Source organism: Gavialis gangeticus, unplaced genomic scaffold, assembly GCF_001723915.1.
Source record: "Gavialis gangeticus isolate Ggan-Ray unplaced genomic scaffold, GavGan_comp1, whole genome shotgun sequence".
In the NCBI taxonomy this organism is placed as follows: Eukaryota; Metazoa; Chordata; order Crocodylia; family Gavialidae; genus Gavialis; species Gavialis gangeticus.
The window spans coordinates 23,236,044-23,251,063 of NW_017729031.1; the positions used below are offsets into that span (position 1 = coordinate 23,236,044).

Below are 15,020 nucleotides of genomic sequence, written 5' to 3' on the forward strand. Positions count from 1 at the left end.
ATCTAATCCATGATTCCAACAGTTGCATTTCATACCATGCTGTACGTGTATAGCAGGATGCACAATTGTGGGATCAAGCATCAGATCCCATTGCACCACTGAGTAGCAGGCTTGGCTCCCTGCACTCCCATCCCCCAGGAATTGCAGCCAGTTAATCACAGGAGAACCAGTTAATCACATCTTAAATGTAACACCTGTCAGAGGCCTTAGTTGCAAACACTGAATTATATAGTTATGTAGGGAGCAATTGCTGACTTCGGAAACTTGGTTCCAGATCCTTGAAAACTTGTAGGTTCCAAATCTTTGAAATTGGTTGGAGCAAACAAATGTATAGTCCAGAAATGCATAAAAAACTCAGATTTTGTGAAGTGGTGGGGGTTTTTCCATTTTCCACCAGAGCTGAGTCAGCTCTTTTTAAATACGTCTTTGTGCGTACAAGGAAAATGCCCTGTTTTTGCAAATACCGTTCAATAAATGCGCTGTCCTAAATGACATTTAAGCACATATACTTATGTATGTGAGAACTATGAAGAAGTGCACGTAACAAAGTGGCCTTAATATATAATTGTCTCAGTTTTTTGTAAGGTCACCCATCCCTTTGTATCTGTATCCCTTCTTCCCACTTCCTCTTCCTACAATTATTTGTTTTCAATTTTTGTGTAACAAACAATTAGAGTTTAAGCTCTGTAGGGACTTTGCCTATTTAATTGCCTGTGCTGAGTATTGTATGACTAATGAGAGAGAGAGAGAGTATAAATACGTATCTGGGTATTTTTCTTAGCTTCTATTTTTTTTTTGCACCTCCTCCTCTGCTCGTCTCACACAATATTTTATTTTGTCTATCTTCTTTTCCTCTCAACTCAATTTCCCCAGGGACTGTTTGCTTCTAAATATAGAATGTTAGCCCAGAAATACCCAGATTAGTAGGGTTTGTCATTCAAATCCAGGATTTTGTGGGTCTTTTGCAAAACCCAACAACCAAAGTCCACTAATTAAAATTAATAAACCAAATTTCTGACAGATCCACATCAGTGAAACAGAGGTATCTTTCTGTTTACTGCTTAAGCTCTGGCTCTACAGTTTCTTCTACATATGCATAAATTCTATATGTGTCAGTATTCTCAGTAGTTTCAATAGAGCTGTTCAGGTGTGTAAAATAATGCATGAGGAGAATTGTTTTGGGGCTTGGATTTGAAATTTGATTAGATGATAGCCCATGTTTCTTTCTACTTCTTTTCATCATGGGATACACTGTTTATTCACAACAATTAATTAGGGCCCATTGTTCTGTTGCCTGCATGTCTGCAGAGGGGCATAAGGGGAGGTTCCCCCCATCCATACTCCTGCACGACTTACCCCCTGTTCCTGATGCATGAATTTGCAGCAAGCACATGTGTCCTCCTAGGCCAGACATTAATATAATCATGTGGTGGGATCTGAGGCATTTTATCCCAAAAATAGCATGTCCTGCCATGCCAGACATTCAAGCTCTGTCATGGCCGGACCTACAATTTTGAATATCTGATATAAAATTCTTCAGATCCCATTGTGTGTCTGCCACTGCTCAGTGAAGGTGGCCCAGGGACCAGCTTCCAGCTGCATGCACTCATTTTGACCATGTCAGCCTGTGGGGGAGCCTAACATTTGGGCGGGTAGGTGCTCCCCAAACCTAGGCTCCCTCTGTGCATAGACATTTAAATGTCATGTGTGCATCCCATCCACACCTGTGTCCTTTGAACAGGGTGCCCAAGATGAGGGAGCTGCTCCCCAGCCTCAGGTACCCTGTGAACTAGCATGTTGAAAGGGCCTGCTTGCAGCCCAACCCAGCTGCACACAGGCTTTTCAAAGCTCCAGGCAAGGAGCCAAATCGAATCAGCGACCGAGGCTTCGCATAACCCTACCAGTCCCCCTGCACTAGGCAGGAAAAGACAACTAGGGTTAAGTGACCCCAGCAAGGTGACTGTCCTTTTGAAGGTTTCCGGAGTAGGTGACTGCACTACCACTGGCGGGAGTTTATTCCACAGTCTGGACAACCTGACCATGAAGGGGTTTTTCATTGTTGACATTCCCTAGATAAATTGCCTTTGTAGCCTAGTGAAGGTATACTCGGTGGAAGCTGGCAAGTCAAGTTCCTGTCCCAACAATTTTTAAGGAAAGTACAGTTGTTTCGTTAATGAAATGTATAATATAGATTCCATATCTTCAAAAGGCAAATAGGGTCATCTTGCACAGTATTGCATAAATCAGTGAAAATGGAGGCAGGCATGAAGATTCACCTGTGAAGATTTCTTTGCAGAACTAAGTTTGTGATGTAGTTAGCAGAATCTTTATGACTTGGTTATTCAGAATTGTAATCATATCAGTACTGGCTCTCATTAGACTGATGACATTTAGTCTTGTCTGGTTTATTTGATCTGTTCTTGTGAATATTGAAAAAAATGTTAATCATTTCAGGAGAAGCTGTCTGAGGACAAAAACCACAAAGAAACTATGGAAGATGTTCATACGACAGCAGATGAGGGTTCAAGAAGTGAAAGCAGCAGTGCTGAAGAGGAAAAAGAAAAGACAAAATTGCTGTTACAACGATTGAAAGCTCTGGAGGTAAGAAATAAAACAACTTTACACCTAAAAGGTCCCCAGCTCTTTTATTGGTACTGAATCACAGTGTGGTATAAATCTTGTCTTTCACAGTTCACCTAGACTCATGTTACATAGTATTTTTTTATCATGATTCATTTACCAAGGATGAGCAAAAAGCTCAATTTTGAAACCACTGAAAGGATCCTTCTCTAATGTCAAGGATCATATATCCTTAAAAAGAACTTCATAAATAATTTTAATTCAGTTCCATCAAACCCACTGAGACTATATAATAAGAAAACTTGTCTTTCTATCTTTGTTTCAAGTGTTAATTGTGTAAATCTTGTATAGCATGCACAGTTTAATAACTGTCATAAAACCAGCATTGTTTCCCTGTAGTGTTTATTGCTGAATTTGCAATAGCTAGACTAGTTGCTTGAAGAAGCACTTTTTCTATAGGTAGTAGTCACTGTCATAATGTGGAAAATGTCACATTCCTTAGCAGACCACAAAGAGAACTGTTCACAGAGGTTACTTTGTGTATTTTTTTGTGGCATTGTTGAGAGTTTATAGGTAGAAAGTACGAGATATGATGACAGCTTCCCCCACTTCTACAATGCATGGCAATGGCAGTGAGTAAAAAGTGTTTCTGTTTTGTTAGGAGACAGCCAGCAATATGCAATCAACATTGAAATCTTGCAAATGCAAACCATGATGCAAGTTTAATTTTATGGAAGAGTAGTCGCATAGATTTCAACATGTGCATGGTTGCAGGATCAGAACATGGTCCCAAATAATGTCAAATTCTAAAGTTTTTATTCCATTCTTAAATCATTTTCTTCCATACTGTGCTTATCAGTCTGGAATACAAGGCCGCTTGTACACATGATGGAGGTTTAGTCCCCTGAAGTGAGATGGTGGGTTTTTAATTGTGACGATTAAAAACCTACTGTTTCAATTTAGGGGTTTCCATCACCGTTATGGTGAGGGGCCCTATACTGTTTTTTTTTTTTGTGGAGCCTGCCCACCTCTCCTGTGGCTGTGGGAAAAGGTGCTGGCATGCCCTGAGCTGCAGGGAGCCCTGGACCTTTCCTCCACGGCAGCAGCACCCCCCAGAGCTGCCTGGGCAGGTGGCTAGCAGGTGGGTACTGCCCAGTTCATAGGCAGCACTCAGCCCAATCCACCTGTTTCCTGAGCCCAAGCTGGGGCAGCACCCGCCGGCTAGTAGCCCTCCCAGGCTGCCCCAGGTGGCATCACCACCACAGATGGAAAAACCAGGGCTCTCTGCAGCTCAGGGACCACTTGGCCCACTGGCAACTCACCCTCTGGCGACGGGAGATGTGGGCAGGCTCCGTGGGGGAAAAAAAGGGATTTTGGCCCTCACCACTTCTGCCTTCAACCCGCCTTTCCTGCAGGGGGGGAGGAGGGGGAGGTGAGCTGTCAAGGATTGCAATGTTACAAATAGCAAACTAAACTATTTTGGATGTGGTTTAGTTTGCAATGTAATAAACTCGTTTAAATCATTAAAAATCCCTGCACATGTACAGAATGATGCAGTTAAACCGCAAAAATGGCCAATTTTGATCATGTGTACAAGCAGCCCAAGTGGTTTCTAATGATCTTAGCAACCACTTTGCTTGAGTAGAGGCTGAGTAAACTATGAATAAAGACTTCATCACATGGGCTATAGATTTTTGGTTAAGCAAAAAAGGAGGTTTTCCTTCTGTTTCTTACTCCACTTTCTGCCTTCATTTTCATTCCAGTCAAATTAAAAATCAAGCCAAATATTGGTGTCCAGGAAGTGTTTGTTTTTAAAAATAATAGAACATGAACAGGTGCTGTGGATTCAGTTCTAAATGCAAACGACTCTGATACTTAGTATTACAAAGGACATTTATTTGATTTAATTTATTTTATTTAATTGTAGTTTCACATTACTGTATACTTGAATTAAAGATGAGGGTTTTTTTCCCCTTCTGTCCTCCTTCAGCCTCTACCCCTTCCCGCAGCTTCTGTCCCCATCCCTGCTGCCTCTCAGGCTCTGCCCCATCCTCCCCCACCGGTTACGGTCAGGTGCAGCTCTGGCTCCATTTCCTCCCAGACATGCTCTGCCCGGACATGATCTCTGTGCCCAGGAGGAAATGGAGCCAGAGCCTCACCTGACAAGAGGTGGGAGGGGAAGGGACCAGAGACTGCAGTGGGGGTGAGAGGGGCATCAGGCAGGGGGCGGAGGTTGTAGGGTGCAGAGGCTGTGGAAGGGTGGGAGAGGGTGAAGTCTGAAAGGGTAGGTGGGGGAGAGAGGCTGTGGGGAGCAGGTAGGGGGTAGGGGCTGCACGGAGACAAGCAGCATGGGGTGTAGGCACAACTGGGGCAGGCTGCAGGGGGGACAAGTGGGGGGGGACACGTTGTGGAGCCACCTGCCCCCCTGCTGCTGTTTTCCCCACTGCAGTGGGGGGGGGGCAGGGAGGGCGACTAATTTAAGGCTACCCTCCAATAATTAGATTCTATATATGAAAAGTTATAACATATATAGATTCTAATTATTCAGGGGTTATCTTAAATTCAGAGTCATCTTGGATTCAGATGAATACAGTAATTCTCAGCAGCCCCCATAGAATAGTTATTTACTGTTAAGTAGACATTTTACCTGGATCCGCAAAATTTGAACAAGTCTTTTTTTCACTTGACTCTTGTTTTTATCAATTCATGTTGAATGACTTAAGTCTCCTTGCAGATTTCTGTTTCTAAATATGCATGATTTATGCTCCCTTGGCCTAGATCGCAATCAGTTTGCATGATTGTTTCAATTCTTTCTGTCCTTTCAACTGATAAGAAGTTGTTCAATAAAGTCATAACCCTTTTATTAATTATGGCAAACTGCCTAGAAGAAAAAACATAACACTATAGATGGACAGGATCTGGTTCTGGAAGGTCAGCTCCCTTCATTGATGTCAGCTTTGTGCAGTAGCTTGTAAAAAAAACACATATTAGCGAATGCCAATACTTCAAGAATTAATCTACATAAATAGTCTAAGGAGCTATCAAAGAAGAAAAATGAACTGCAGAGCCTACATTAATTGCACCCAAAGATAATTAAAACAAAGTGTTGTTAATTGTGTACTGGTTTAATGTTATATATCCTTGCCCTTGTTTTTTTTCTTAGGGATTATAAATTTTGATGTCAAAGACTGAAAGCTCTATGCTTTATTAATTAAGAGACATACGTTTTCTTAGTTACGTGCAATTAGCAGTTCTAGTCCTTTAGTATTGTGAGAGCTGTTAATCTTAGTCTTTCATTAGTGTGTTTGAAAAGAATACAAAAAATGGGTGTTTGTTACTTCTTCTACTATGGGTACCAGATTCCTTCATCTTGGATATTCACATTATTGCATTTTATTGTAATTAGTAAACATATTTCATAAAGTCAGCAAAATTAAAAATGGATATAGTAAAGTTACTCCAACCTTCTGCCCATTAGCATACATAAAAAGAAAATTACCATTAAAAAGGTAGGATTAAATTGTGCTCCACCTATTAGACTTAGTGGGGTTAGACAATCATACTGTGCATTTAGGTGCCTAAATCCATTTATATGCCTAATAGGGGGAGTAGCATATGGCCCTTAGTGACATCCACGTAAAATCATGTTTCCTTCATCTTACATTACTATCTGATGCAACCAAGAGAAGGATTTTGCTCATTCTGTTGGGATCATAGAAACACAGATCTGGAAGAAACTGTGTGCGTCTACACATGCTATTAATTCGAAGTAGGCTTACCGCACAGTGAAAATACTGGTCCTGGCTCCGTGATTAGAGTGAAGGCTGGGAAATTGCTTCTTGCCCCCAGGAGCTGCCTGCTGCCAGGATGGGCTCCAAGCTCATAGCCTGGCCGGGACAATGTACCCCTGACGTGGCAGCAGGCAGCTCCTGGCCTGCTTCTGGTTCTGGCTCCTGGCCTGCTGCCTGTTAGGGCTCTGAGCTCAGAGCACAGCCAGAACAATGTCCCCCAGTATGGGCTGTTTGTTTTATAGTCATACTCAGTGTTGACTGCATTTAATCAGGGGAAACACCATGACCACCAAGGCAGTTTTCCTAGTCGCACCTGGGGAAAACCACTGTCCAGATACAGGGTAGTATTCACGGAGGTAATATATAGTTAACCTCCCACTTCCACTTCCAATGGGAAGATCTTGGCTTTATGCCCACTTTATGGAAGTGGGAAACTCCTCCCTAGATCGCTCCTGGGGCCTTATGGCTAAGTCAAGCAAAACTCAGGAGCATCTGAATCCCAAGACTCCAGGCTTGGGCCTTCACGTAGGATGCCTGCCAAAGGATTTGGAAACATCTAAAGCCCCAGGTAGGGTAGAGGATGTTTGCCGGTAGTAGGGCCACTAATGGTTTTTGACTGATGTACAAATTTGGAACTGATCTGGCTGATTTGCCTTGGAACACGAAAATTTTTCCAAAAATAAAAAGTCCCCCTGCCCCAGCAGCAGGCAGCTCCTGACCCCAAATTGGGTAAGTTACAAATATAAATACCACACGCCGAGTCCTCTCTGCCGCCGGCGTCAGCCGTCGTTCCATCCCCTGGCTATCCCCCCCCTCTGCTGCTGTGGCCGCCATTTTTATTGCTGCCGGCCGGCATCTGCCACTGACATCACCGGTCGACCGTAATTGTATAAAGAGGCGGCTAACGAGCCACGCGGGTTCCTCTTTCCGCCCCACGTGCATCTTGCCCCGAGCTGCCAGTGAGTGCCGTGCGTTACTTTGCCTCCTGGGACACAAGCACAATTAGTATTTAAAGTAGACTTATGGCTACAATACTTAGAGGTACCTAGAATAACAGACAGTAAAATAGGAATAGTTCATCTAGACACAGTTTAAATTGTATTCTGGTTCAGATGGGAATTAGCAAATACCTCCGTATCCTCATTAAACTAATAAAAGATAAGATAAAACATCTAATTAGAAATAATTTAATATCTGAGACTTATATTACCCTTTTATGCCTCTTTGTATGTCCAGCTCATTAAACCTATGAAAACCCTAACTTAAACATCACCCTGTCTATCCACCCAGAATGATCTTCCTCCATCAGAAACATAAAAGCTGGCAGAACTACAGCGCAGTGAAGCAACAATATTTTCAATTTATCATTTTTTTTCACAAAAGACATGAGACAAATTAGCTTTACATATATATCTGGAAACATATGCCAATGACTCATGACTCTTCTCACTTTTTTAAGAGAAGAGAAGACTTGAATTAAGTGAGTTTTCAAATACTTAGCCAATTATACTCTTTCACTGCTTAACAGATTCCCAGAGTGCACACAGATCTCTGTCATTCCCTAGCCCTTCCTTATCTCCCATTTCTAGGGCAGACTTTTCCTGAACTACAAACAGTAATGTATCATTATTAAAGGGAAGAGTTTGAGCTAGTAACATAAAAGTTTTATAATATCGTGTACTCAGATCTTTGAATAAAAGCAGATTAAAGGGGAGAAGATACCCAGGAACACCCTGGCTGTAGGCAGCATACTAGCCCATTAGGTGGTCCATATGAAGAAAAAAAAAAGATTCTTTGTCCTAGTTATAAAACGTAAGTGACTTCTTTCAGTGCTAACAGTATTTAAGTTATTGACCACCACTACAGGAAACAAGAGGACTGGTGGTTTTTTAATAAATTGTCTGTCACCAAACTAATAACTGTGATGAACCTGTTCAAGCCAAATAGAGACATTTAGTTTTTCCTGGGAGACTCTCTGCTCTTCCATGGGAAACCACAAGAGTACAGATGGTCAGGATTTTTCTCCAAGAGCAAAAATGGCTGTTCCAGGAGAAAAACAACCTGTGACTAAACAGGGGTAAATCGTTCCAGAAGAGTTTCTCCTGTGAATGTGAATATGGTCTTTTCTGAGAGAAGACATAGCACAGCCCTTCAGCTTTACTTCTCCCTTCTGCACCCTTCTAGGGGACAGTGTGTCACTTGCTGGACTCTACTGCTCCAGTCCAGCAAGGAGCATAACATGCCCCCTTCATAATCCCTACATCCCATGAGTAGTCTGGGTCAGCCAATCTGGGCTGCCCTATGTAGTGGTGCCATCTGTCTTCAGGCAGATTGAGGGAGCTTGTACAGCATGCTGAGATGTCTACAGGGGCCCTTGGTTGCACATGGTCAGCAAGCAAGCTGTCTTCTCTTCAAGGGCTCAGTATTTGAATGTCTGTTTAGGAATCTCTGGGTAAGTTTTTCTACCAGGAAAACAAAGAAGAGAGAAGTCTCTCAGATCACTTGAATGTGCATATGCAGATACAATCTGATTTCAAACAATGTTGCAGTTGATCCACTGTAAGGAAAAAACAGTTCTATACTTCATTTTCAGGTAATATTGTGCTTAAATGATAGAAATGTTTCTGAAAGCAGTGGAGTGCATTTTTAGTCCATTTTTCCTCTTCATTCACTGTCAAGTGCTTTGCCAGATAAACCACCACAATGCAACTTAGCATAGCTGTTTTCTCCATGAACAATACAGAACAGTTCCCTAATGTCTTTGCAGCCAGCCCACCCAAAAGTTATTTTTTTCTCAGATATAGTTTTGCATGTGCTATAGATATGTTCAGTTAAACAAAATTCAGTATTCCCTCATTTACCCTTTATAGCAGTAATCGTTCTACATCCGTTATCAGTCATAGCAAATTCTACTGACTGATAAATAGCATATGTTTGTAATCAAATGAAACAGATGACAAATAAGAAATGATTCATAGCCCATTACATCTCACTAGACGGAGTTGGAATTCGTGTCAAACTGTGATCTCTTGGATATCAAAACTCCCTTGTGCCGTCAGCATTCTTAGTTGGCTGCTCGTGAAATCCCAGTTAATTTACTCCAACATTTATGATCAAATGCCTTATAACTCCTACAAAGCAAAAGTAATTCCTCTGATAACTCCTCAGTGCATGTGGCCTTCTGCAAAAGATAAAATATTAATGATTGAAACAGAGTAAGGTAACTCTTTGGTAGATTCTCATTTACTGGTCTGCTTTTATCACAAAAAGGACTGGAGAATTTTTGTTTAAAAAAAAAACACCTGGGAAACCTGAGCAATACTGGGTATTTTGAATGTACATCCTCCCTCTGTGCAAGTAGATGTCACACTGACAAAGAGCTGCTTAGTTAAGTTGACAAAGACAAACACTCAGAAGTTTGGGAATATCCATTCAACCTTCATTCAGCCTTCTTTACACTTTGGCCCTAGTCTTTAATTACATAATCAATTATTTGTTTTTAGAATTTCAGCCTCCTTCTAAATGGTCTAACTAGTCTAAGTGCTTAAACTAGTCATCTCTTATGTAACAGGGGACCCTAACCCTGTTACAGGGAAGAGGGGGCCAGGGAATGAAAGGCAGTGGGGCCCTGGTAAGGCCCAAACCTTTGTAGCCCAAAGAAGGGGAGGATCACCTGCTGTAAGGAAAGACCCTGCCAGCATGCCCAGGGTAGAGATGATCTCAGCTGCCAAATGAAGTTCTACCTCGACAGGTGGGGAGAAGTAGTTTGTGGTAGAAGAGGAGCAGGGACCCCAGACAGGAAGTGCCAGGGGCTCACACTTGCAAAGCTCAGCCCACCATCAGCAGCTTCAGGACCCAGCTGAGATTGACTACAGCTGTGCCCAGGGAGCAGGAAGACTGATCTGCTCCCCAGGTGAGCATGGTTGACTGAGATATAAGATCTCCCCAGGCTAGAGAGAGGGGGCTGGCTGTGGTGGTGGAGAGAGACAGAGCCCTGCAGAGAGGGAAGCATGGAAACACCTCTGGGCAGGAGAGCTGCTGTCTGATAGGAGGGACTTCTGGTCATGGGACAGACATTCAAAAAGCCTGAGCCTGAATTGATTCAATCTTTGCAGGTTAGTCTAACCTGCTAGACTGAACTGGTTTGAAACTGGACCCACATTCTTTCTGGACTGAGGAAATTCAGGCACATGCCTGCAGTGGCTTAGGCTAGAAGCCAGGGGGCACTAGAGCAGCCCTCCCTTCCCTTCCCTTCCAGTGCTGGGGGTGTGACCAGGCCCTGGCAGGACTCTCTCATTAGGGAGGTCTGCCTGCACAGTCTCAGACTTTTCCCCACTGGCTGCTCAAGGGCTGGGATTGTTGGCAGCCCCCAGCCCTGGGCTAGTACTCTGAGGTAAAGGGAAGGGAGGGGATGCAATGCATGCATCTGTTGATGATACAAAGCTTTTCAATCCCCCTCCCTGCTTTGTCATACTGTGTGCAGCAAACTGACAGGCAAGCAAGCCAGCCTAGGGCTGATAACATTTATTATCACCCGATTAGCAAAACAATGGCCTCTCTCCATTACTTCAAAATTCTTAAACAGCTTACCGGCTGACCTGTTGATTAGCTCCAGAAGCCCTAAGCAGTTACTGTACTGTCTGCCTGTCCCAGTGAAATTGGAGAGAGAGATGCACACAGACACACGTGCTATACTAGCTAATGCTGCATGTGTCTCTCACTGGAGAGAGAGACACAGAGAGAGACACACACACATGCAGCATTAGCTAGCATAGCACGTGCCTAGGGTCGGTGGGGCTGGGGTCTCTGCTGTGGGAGAAGGGAGGGAAGGGGGGAGGGATTTCCTGCTTCAACAGTGCGGGGGGGAGGGGGAAACCAGGCAGACCCTGCTGTGTCTGCTGTCTCTGTCAGAGCCTTACGCAGCATTAGCTGGAATACCACATGCTGGCTATGGTCCGTGCTGTGGCAGAGAGGAAGAAGGGATCCCTGCTTAAGCAGGATGTGGTGAGGGGGCATGGGGAAGCCAACAGACCCTGCTGTGCCCGCAAGTCTCTACCAGAGCTATGGCCAGGGAGCAGAGGGGAGGGGACAGCCCTGCTGTGGAGCAGAGAGCTCCACCCAGCCCAGAGAGCATGCCGGGATGCTGAGGGACTCTGACTGAACTTAAACCAGCAAAGGGTCTGGGACAGACATTGCATAAACCAGTTTGACCCAGATCAGTTATGTCTGATACTATGTTCAACCAGGTTGATCTCAAACCAGTTTCAGCCATTTTCAAACTGAAACGTGCACTGAACATCTCTCCTGTTACAGGTTTAACCCGGTTTCTGATCACATAAATCGCTTTGTGTGTAATGTCTGTCCCTAGCCCTGTTGACCAAGAATGAAAGAGCAAGTACTCAGAAAGTGCTAAGGATTTCCTTTTTTCTTTTTTTTCTTTTTGTGCCTTGGGAGGACCTGGGAAGGAGATACAAAGAATTGAGGGTTGTTTTATGTTCATCGTGGTGGAGCCCCAAGCAGATTGAAAACTGCTTGTTTTGGCACTGGAAGGGCCTGGGGGAAAGGGGTACCCTGAGGACCACAGACTGCTTATGAGAGCTTGGTATGGGCCTGCTCTTTGTTCTTTTTCCTTTCATTTCTGCTCATGATATTAGTAACATCTGGTGGACCAGAGAAGCTGTGAGGGGAGGCAAGGAGGCTGCAGAGCAGAGTGCCCAGCACACTGTGATTTTTTTTCCTGCATTTTTTTCCCCAACTTCTTTTGACAGTTTCTGAGCAAGAGCCCTAGGAAGGGGCCAGAGCCCAGGCTGAAAAATAAGGCTGGAGCCCTGCAGGTCTGGACCTCCACCTACCAATGGAAAGACAGGCAGGAGAGAGAGACGGATCAGAGTCCCACATTACCCATTCAGACTCGGGGCCAGGGGCAGGATAGGTAGACAGGGTGTATTTGGCACGGGCTTTGATTACCTGAAGGAAGCCTCTCAAGGAAACATTACCAATAATACCAAGATGTGGCTGGTGAGAGAGAGAGAAAGGGGCCAGACTAGGGAGCTGGAGTAGGTAGCCAAGTGCAGCCCCACCACAAGGGATGTCCAGTTGCCCCCAGAGAAACACCCTATCACACCCAGTCACTCCCAGCTAGCTCTTTCCCCAGCTTCTGTCTCCCTGGCCCAGCTCCCCATTCTAGTTTCCTTCTTACCCACCCTATCAGCATCTAATCACAGTCATCAGTCACAGCCCTATCGGGCCCTTTTCCCCCAACCTACTCTTTTCTAACAAAAGGCAGCTTTTTCTATAATGCTCCAGGGGCCCAGGTATGGGGGTCATAGAAAATGGATGGCCCCTGCTGCCAGTTCTCACAGCATGGTGTTCATTGCAACGGCAAGGGAAGTCCTGCTTTGCCCTAGGATGAAGCATGCTCACTATGGATGGAATTTGAGGGACATTTAGCTGCAGATTTCCAGAAAGTCTCTATTGAGCATGTGTAATGCTTAGGACTTGGCCATATTTCATCAGAGTTTCACAGGGACAGCAAAAATATATCCCTGATACAAAGGCATCAGGTTCCAATGCAGTGAGGGAAGCAATAACACCTTTTCAGAGAAAGCACCGACAGTATGTTCTACTACGGACAAAACAGCGACTGCCTGTTGGGCAACAGATAAACTGTTTGGGTTGGAATTAAAAACAAAAATCTTTCAGCATAGGTACACCTACGCAACCCAGTATGGAAACTTTCAGTGTCAGCAGTTAAGGTTTGGCAAAGCTTTCAGGTGGGTAAAAACAGGGTCTTATATTAGAAAAATGTCAGCTGCGCCAAATAATGATGCCACGAGATCTGTAAAACAGTTTTGAAGATCAGTGAAGGATTCTTATTATTACATTTATTTTCATTACTAATGCATTTCACTTTAATGTTCAGTTTCATCCGTTTGAGGACATGCCCCAGAAAGGCTTAGCCTTGTAGGGCTTGGCTACCTATCAGCCTAACATTTCCCTTCCAATTATGCAGCAAAGAAATAACAACTGCTGTGGAAAATCCCAGGACCCTTTTGTTGTTCACAGTTCTGCATGCTCAGAGAGCACATCTCCAACAAGGGAAGAGAAAGGACTGATTTATGGCTCCACCCCTTCCTATGGATCAGGCCTGGCAAAAAAAGTTTGAAGGTGTGAATGAATCAGTTTGCACACTCCTAGTGTGGAGAGGGAACCCTTGGGAGAGGTTGTTCCTATTTGAAGTGCATCCTTTCTCATGGTCTTTCTGGAGTGAGGGAGCCCTGCCTTACCTGATAAAGGGTATGGTTTCAATTACTTAGTCTAGCTCGAAATGTCTAAAACACACTCTGCCCAAGCACCTGCATAATTACAAGCAACTTAAACTGGTACTCCGAATTACTGTCAGATTCAATCTAAACATGTCTGTGAAAGCCACAATTATTTTGATTTTAAAATTTTAAATTAACAAATCAGTGATAAATACTTTGTCAGCTTTGAAGGCTTATTAAAGTCTGTCATTTGCACAGACATTTATGCAGTATGGATAATTCAGCATGAATTAACTCGATCTAACTGTATTAAATGCTCCAGCTGTTCCAGCCTTTCTTTCCTTTAGTTATTTCAGTGCAACTTTTTAGAACCTATTTGCTTTTGATGGAGTAATAAGAAAGCAAGCAATCTTTATTTCAAACAGTGGTATTCTCAAGAAAAAGAAAAAGTTGCTAAAAAGCACTTTCAAAAAGATTTTTTTTTTTTTGTAATGGAAACCATAATGGGAAATTATTTAAAGGTTTCTGTAAAATAGTCAAATTTCTGTCTGTGTGTGTGGTGGTACCTTCTTTCCTATACCAAACCCTGGGTCCTCCAGTTTCTTTGGAGTGGACTGTGGTTAGAGACTGGATTAAGAGTGAGGAAATCTAGGTTAAGTTCCCAGTTCTGCTACAGATTGGCTGGCTACTGGCTTCCCTTTCCCTCTGCCCTATTTTATAGGTATTGGCCAAAAAGCATGAACCTAGGAAATGCAAGAAAAAGGGCCATGGCTAGTACAGTATAGTCACAACTGAAACAGATTAACCCTTTATGGGAACATTGTACATACTGGGTAAGGAGGAAAACAGGGGTCAGAGAGGAGATAGTAAGAGGCTGGTAAGAAAGTTCTTTTTTCAGACTTCTGGCTAAATTTCTTCTGCTGCAGCTTGAGGCAGTTATTCCCAGTCCAGCCACAGAGAAAAATGTGTATCCCTATTCACTATAATCACCCTTCAGGTGTTTGAAGACTGTTATCAAATCCTCTCTTAGTCTCTTCTCCAAACTAAATACCCTTAGTTCAATTAGCCTTTCCTCATTAGGACATATTTCCCAGGCCTTGACTCATTAGTTGCTCTGCACTGGGCTCTTTTAGAATCTGTCCTCATTCATCTTGAAGTGTGGGGCACAGAACTGGACACAGTACTCCAGATGAGGTCTCACCAGTGCTGAGTAGAGTGAAAGAATAGCTCCCTCTGATTTACTACACTAGGAGGGTAGTAAAACACTGGAACGGGTGACCCAGAGAGGTGGTGGAAGCTCCATCCTTGGAGGTTTTTAAGATCTGACTAAACAAAGCTTGGCTGGGATGATCTAGTTGGGGAAGGTCCTGCTTTGAGCAGGGGG

General features: G+C 43.6%; 1 protein-coding gene across 8 annotated transcripts in view; it reads left to right on the forward strand.

Moving 5' to 3' along the window:
* Nucleotides 1–15,020, forward strand: part of NCKAP5 (NCK associated protein 5) — a 962,935-nt gene that overhangs the window by 727,428 nt on the left and 220,487 nt on the right. For all 8 annotated transcript variants that reach the window (XM_019522509.1, XM_019522508.1, XM_019522512.1 and 5 more), the window contains one exon: nt 2,455–2,601. In XM_019522509.1, coding sequence (XP_019378054.1) covers nt 2,455–2,601 — 147 coding nt within the window. The remainder of the gene's footprint in view (nt 1–2,454; nt 2,602–15,020) is intronic.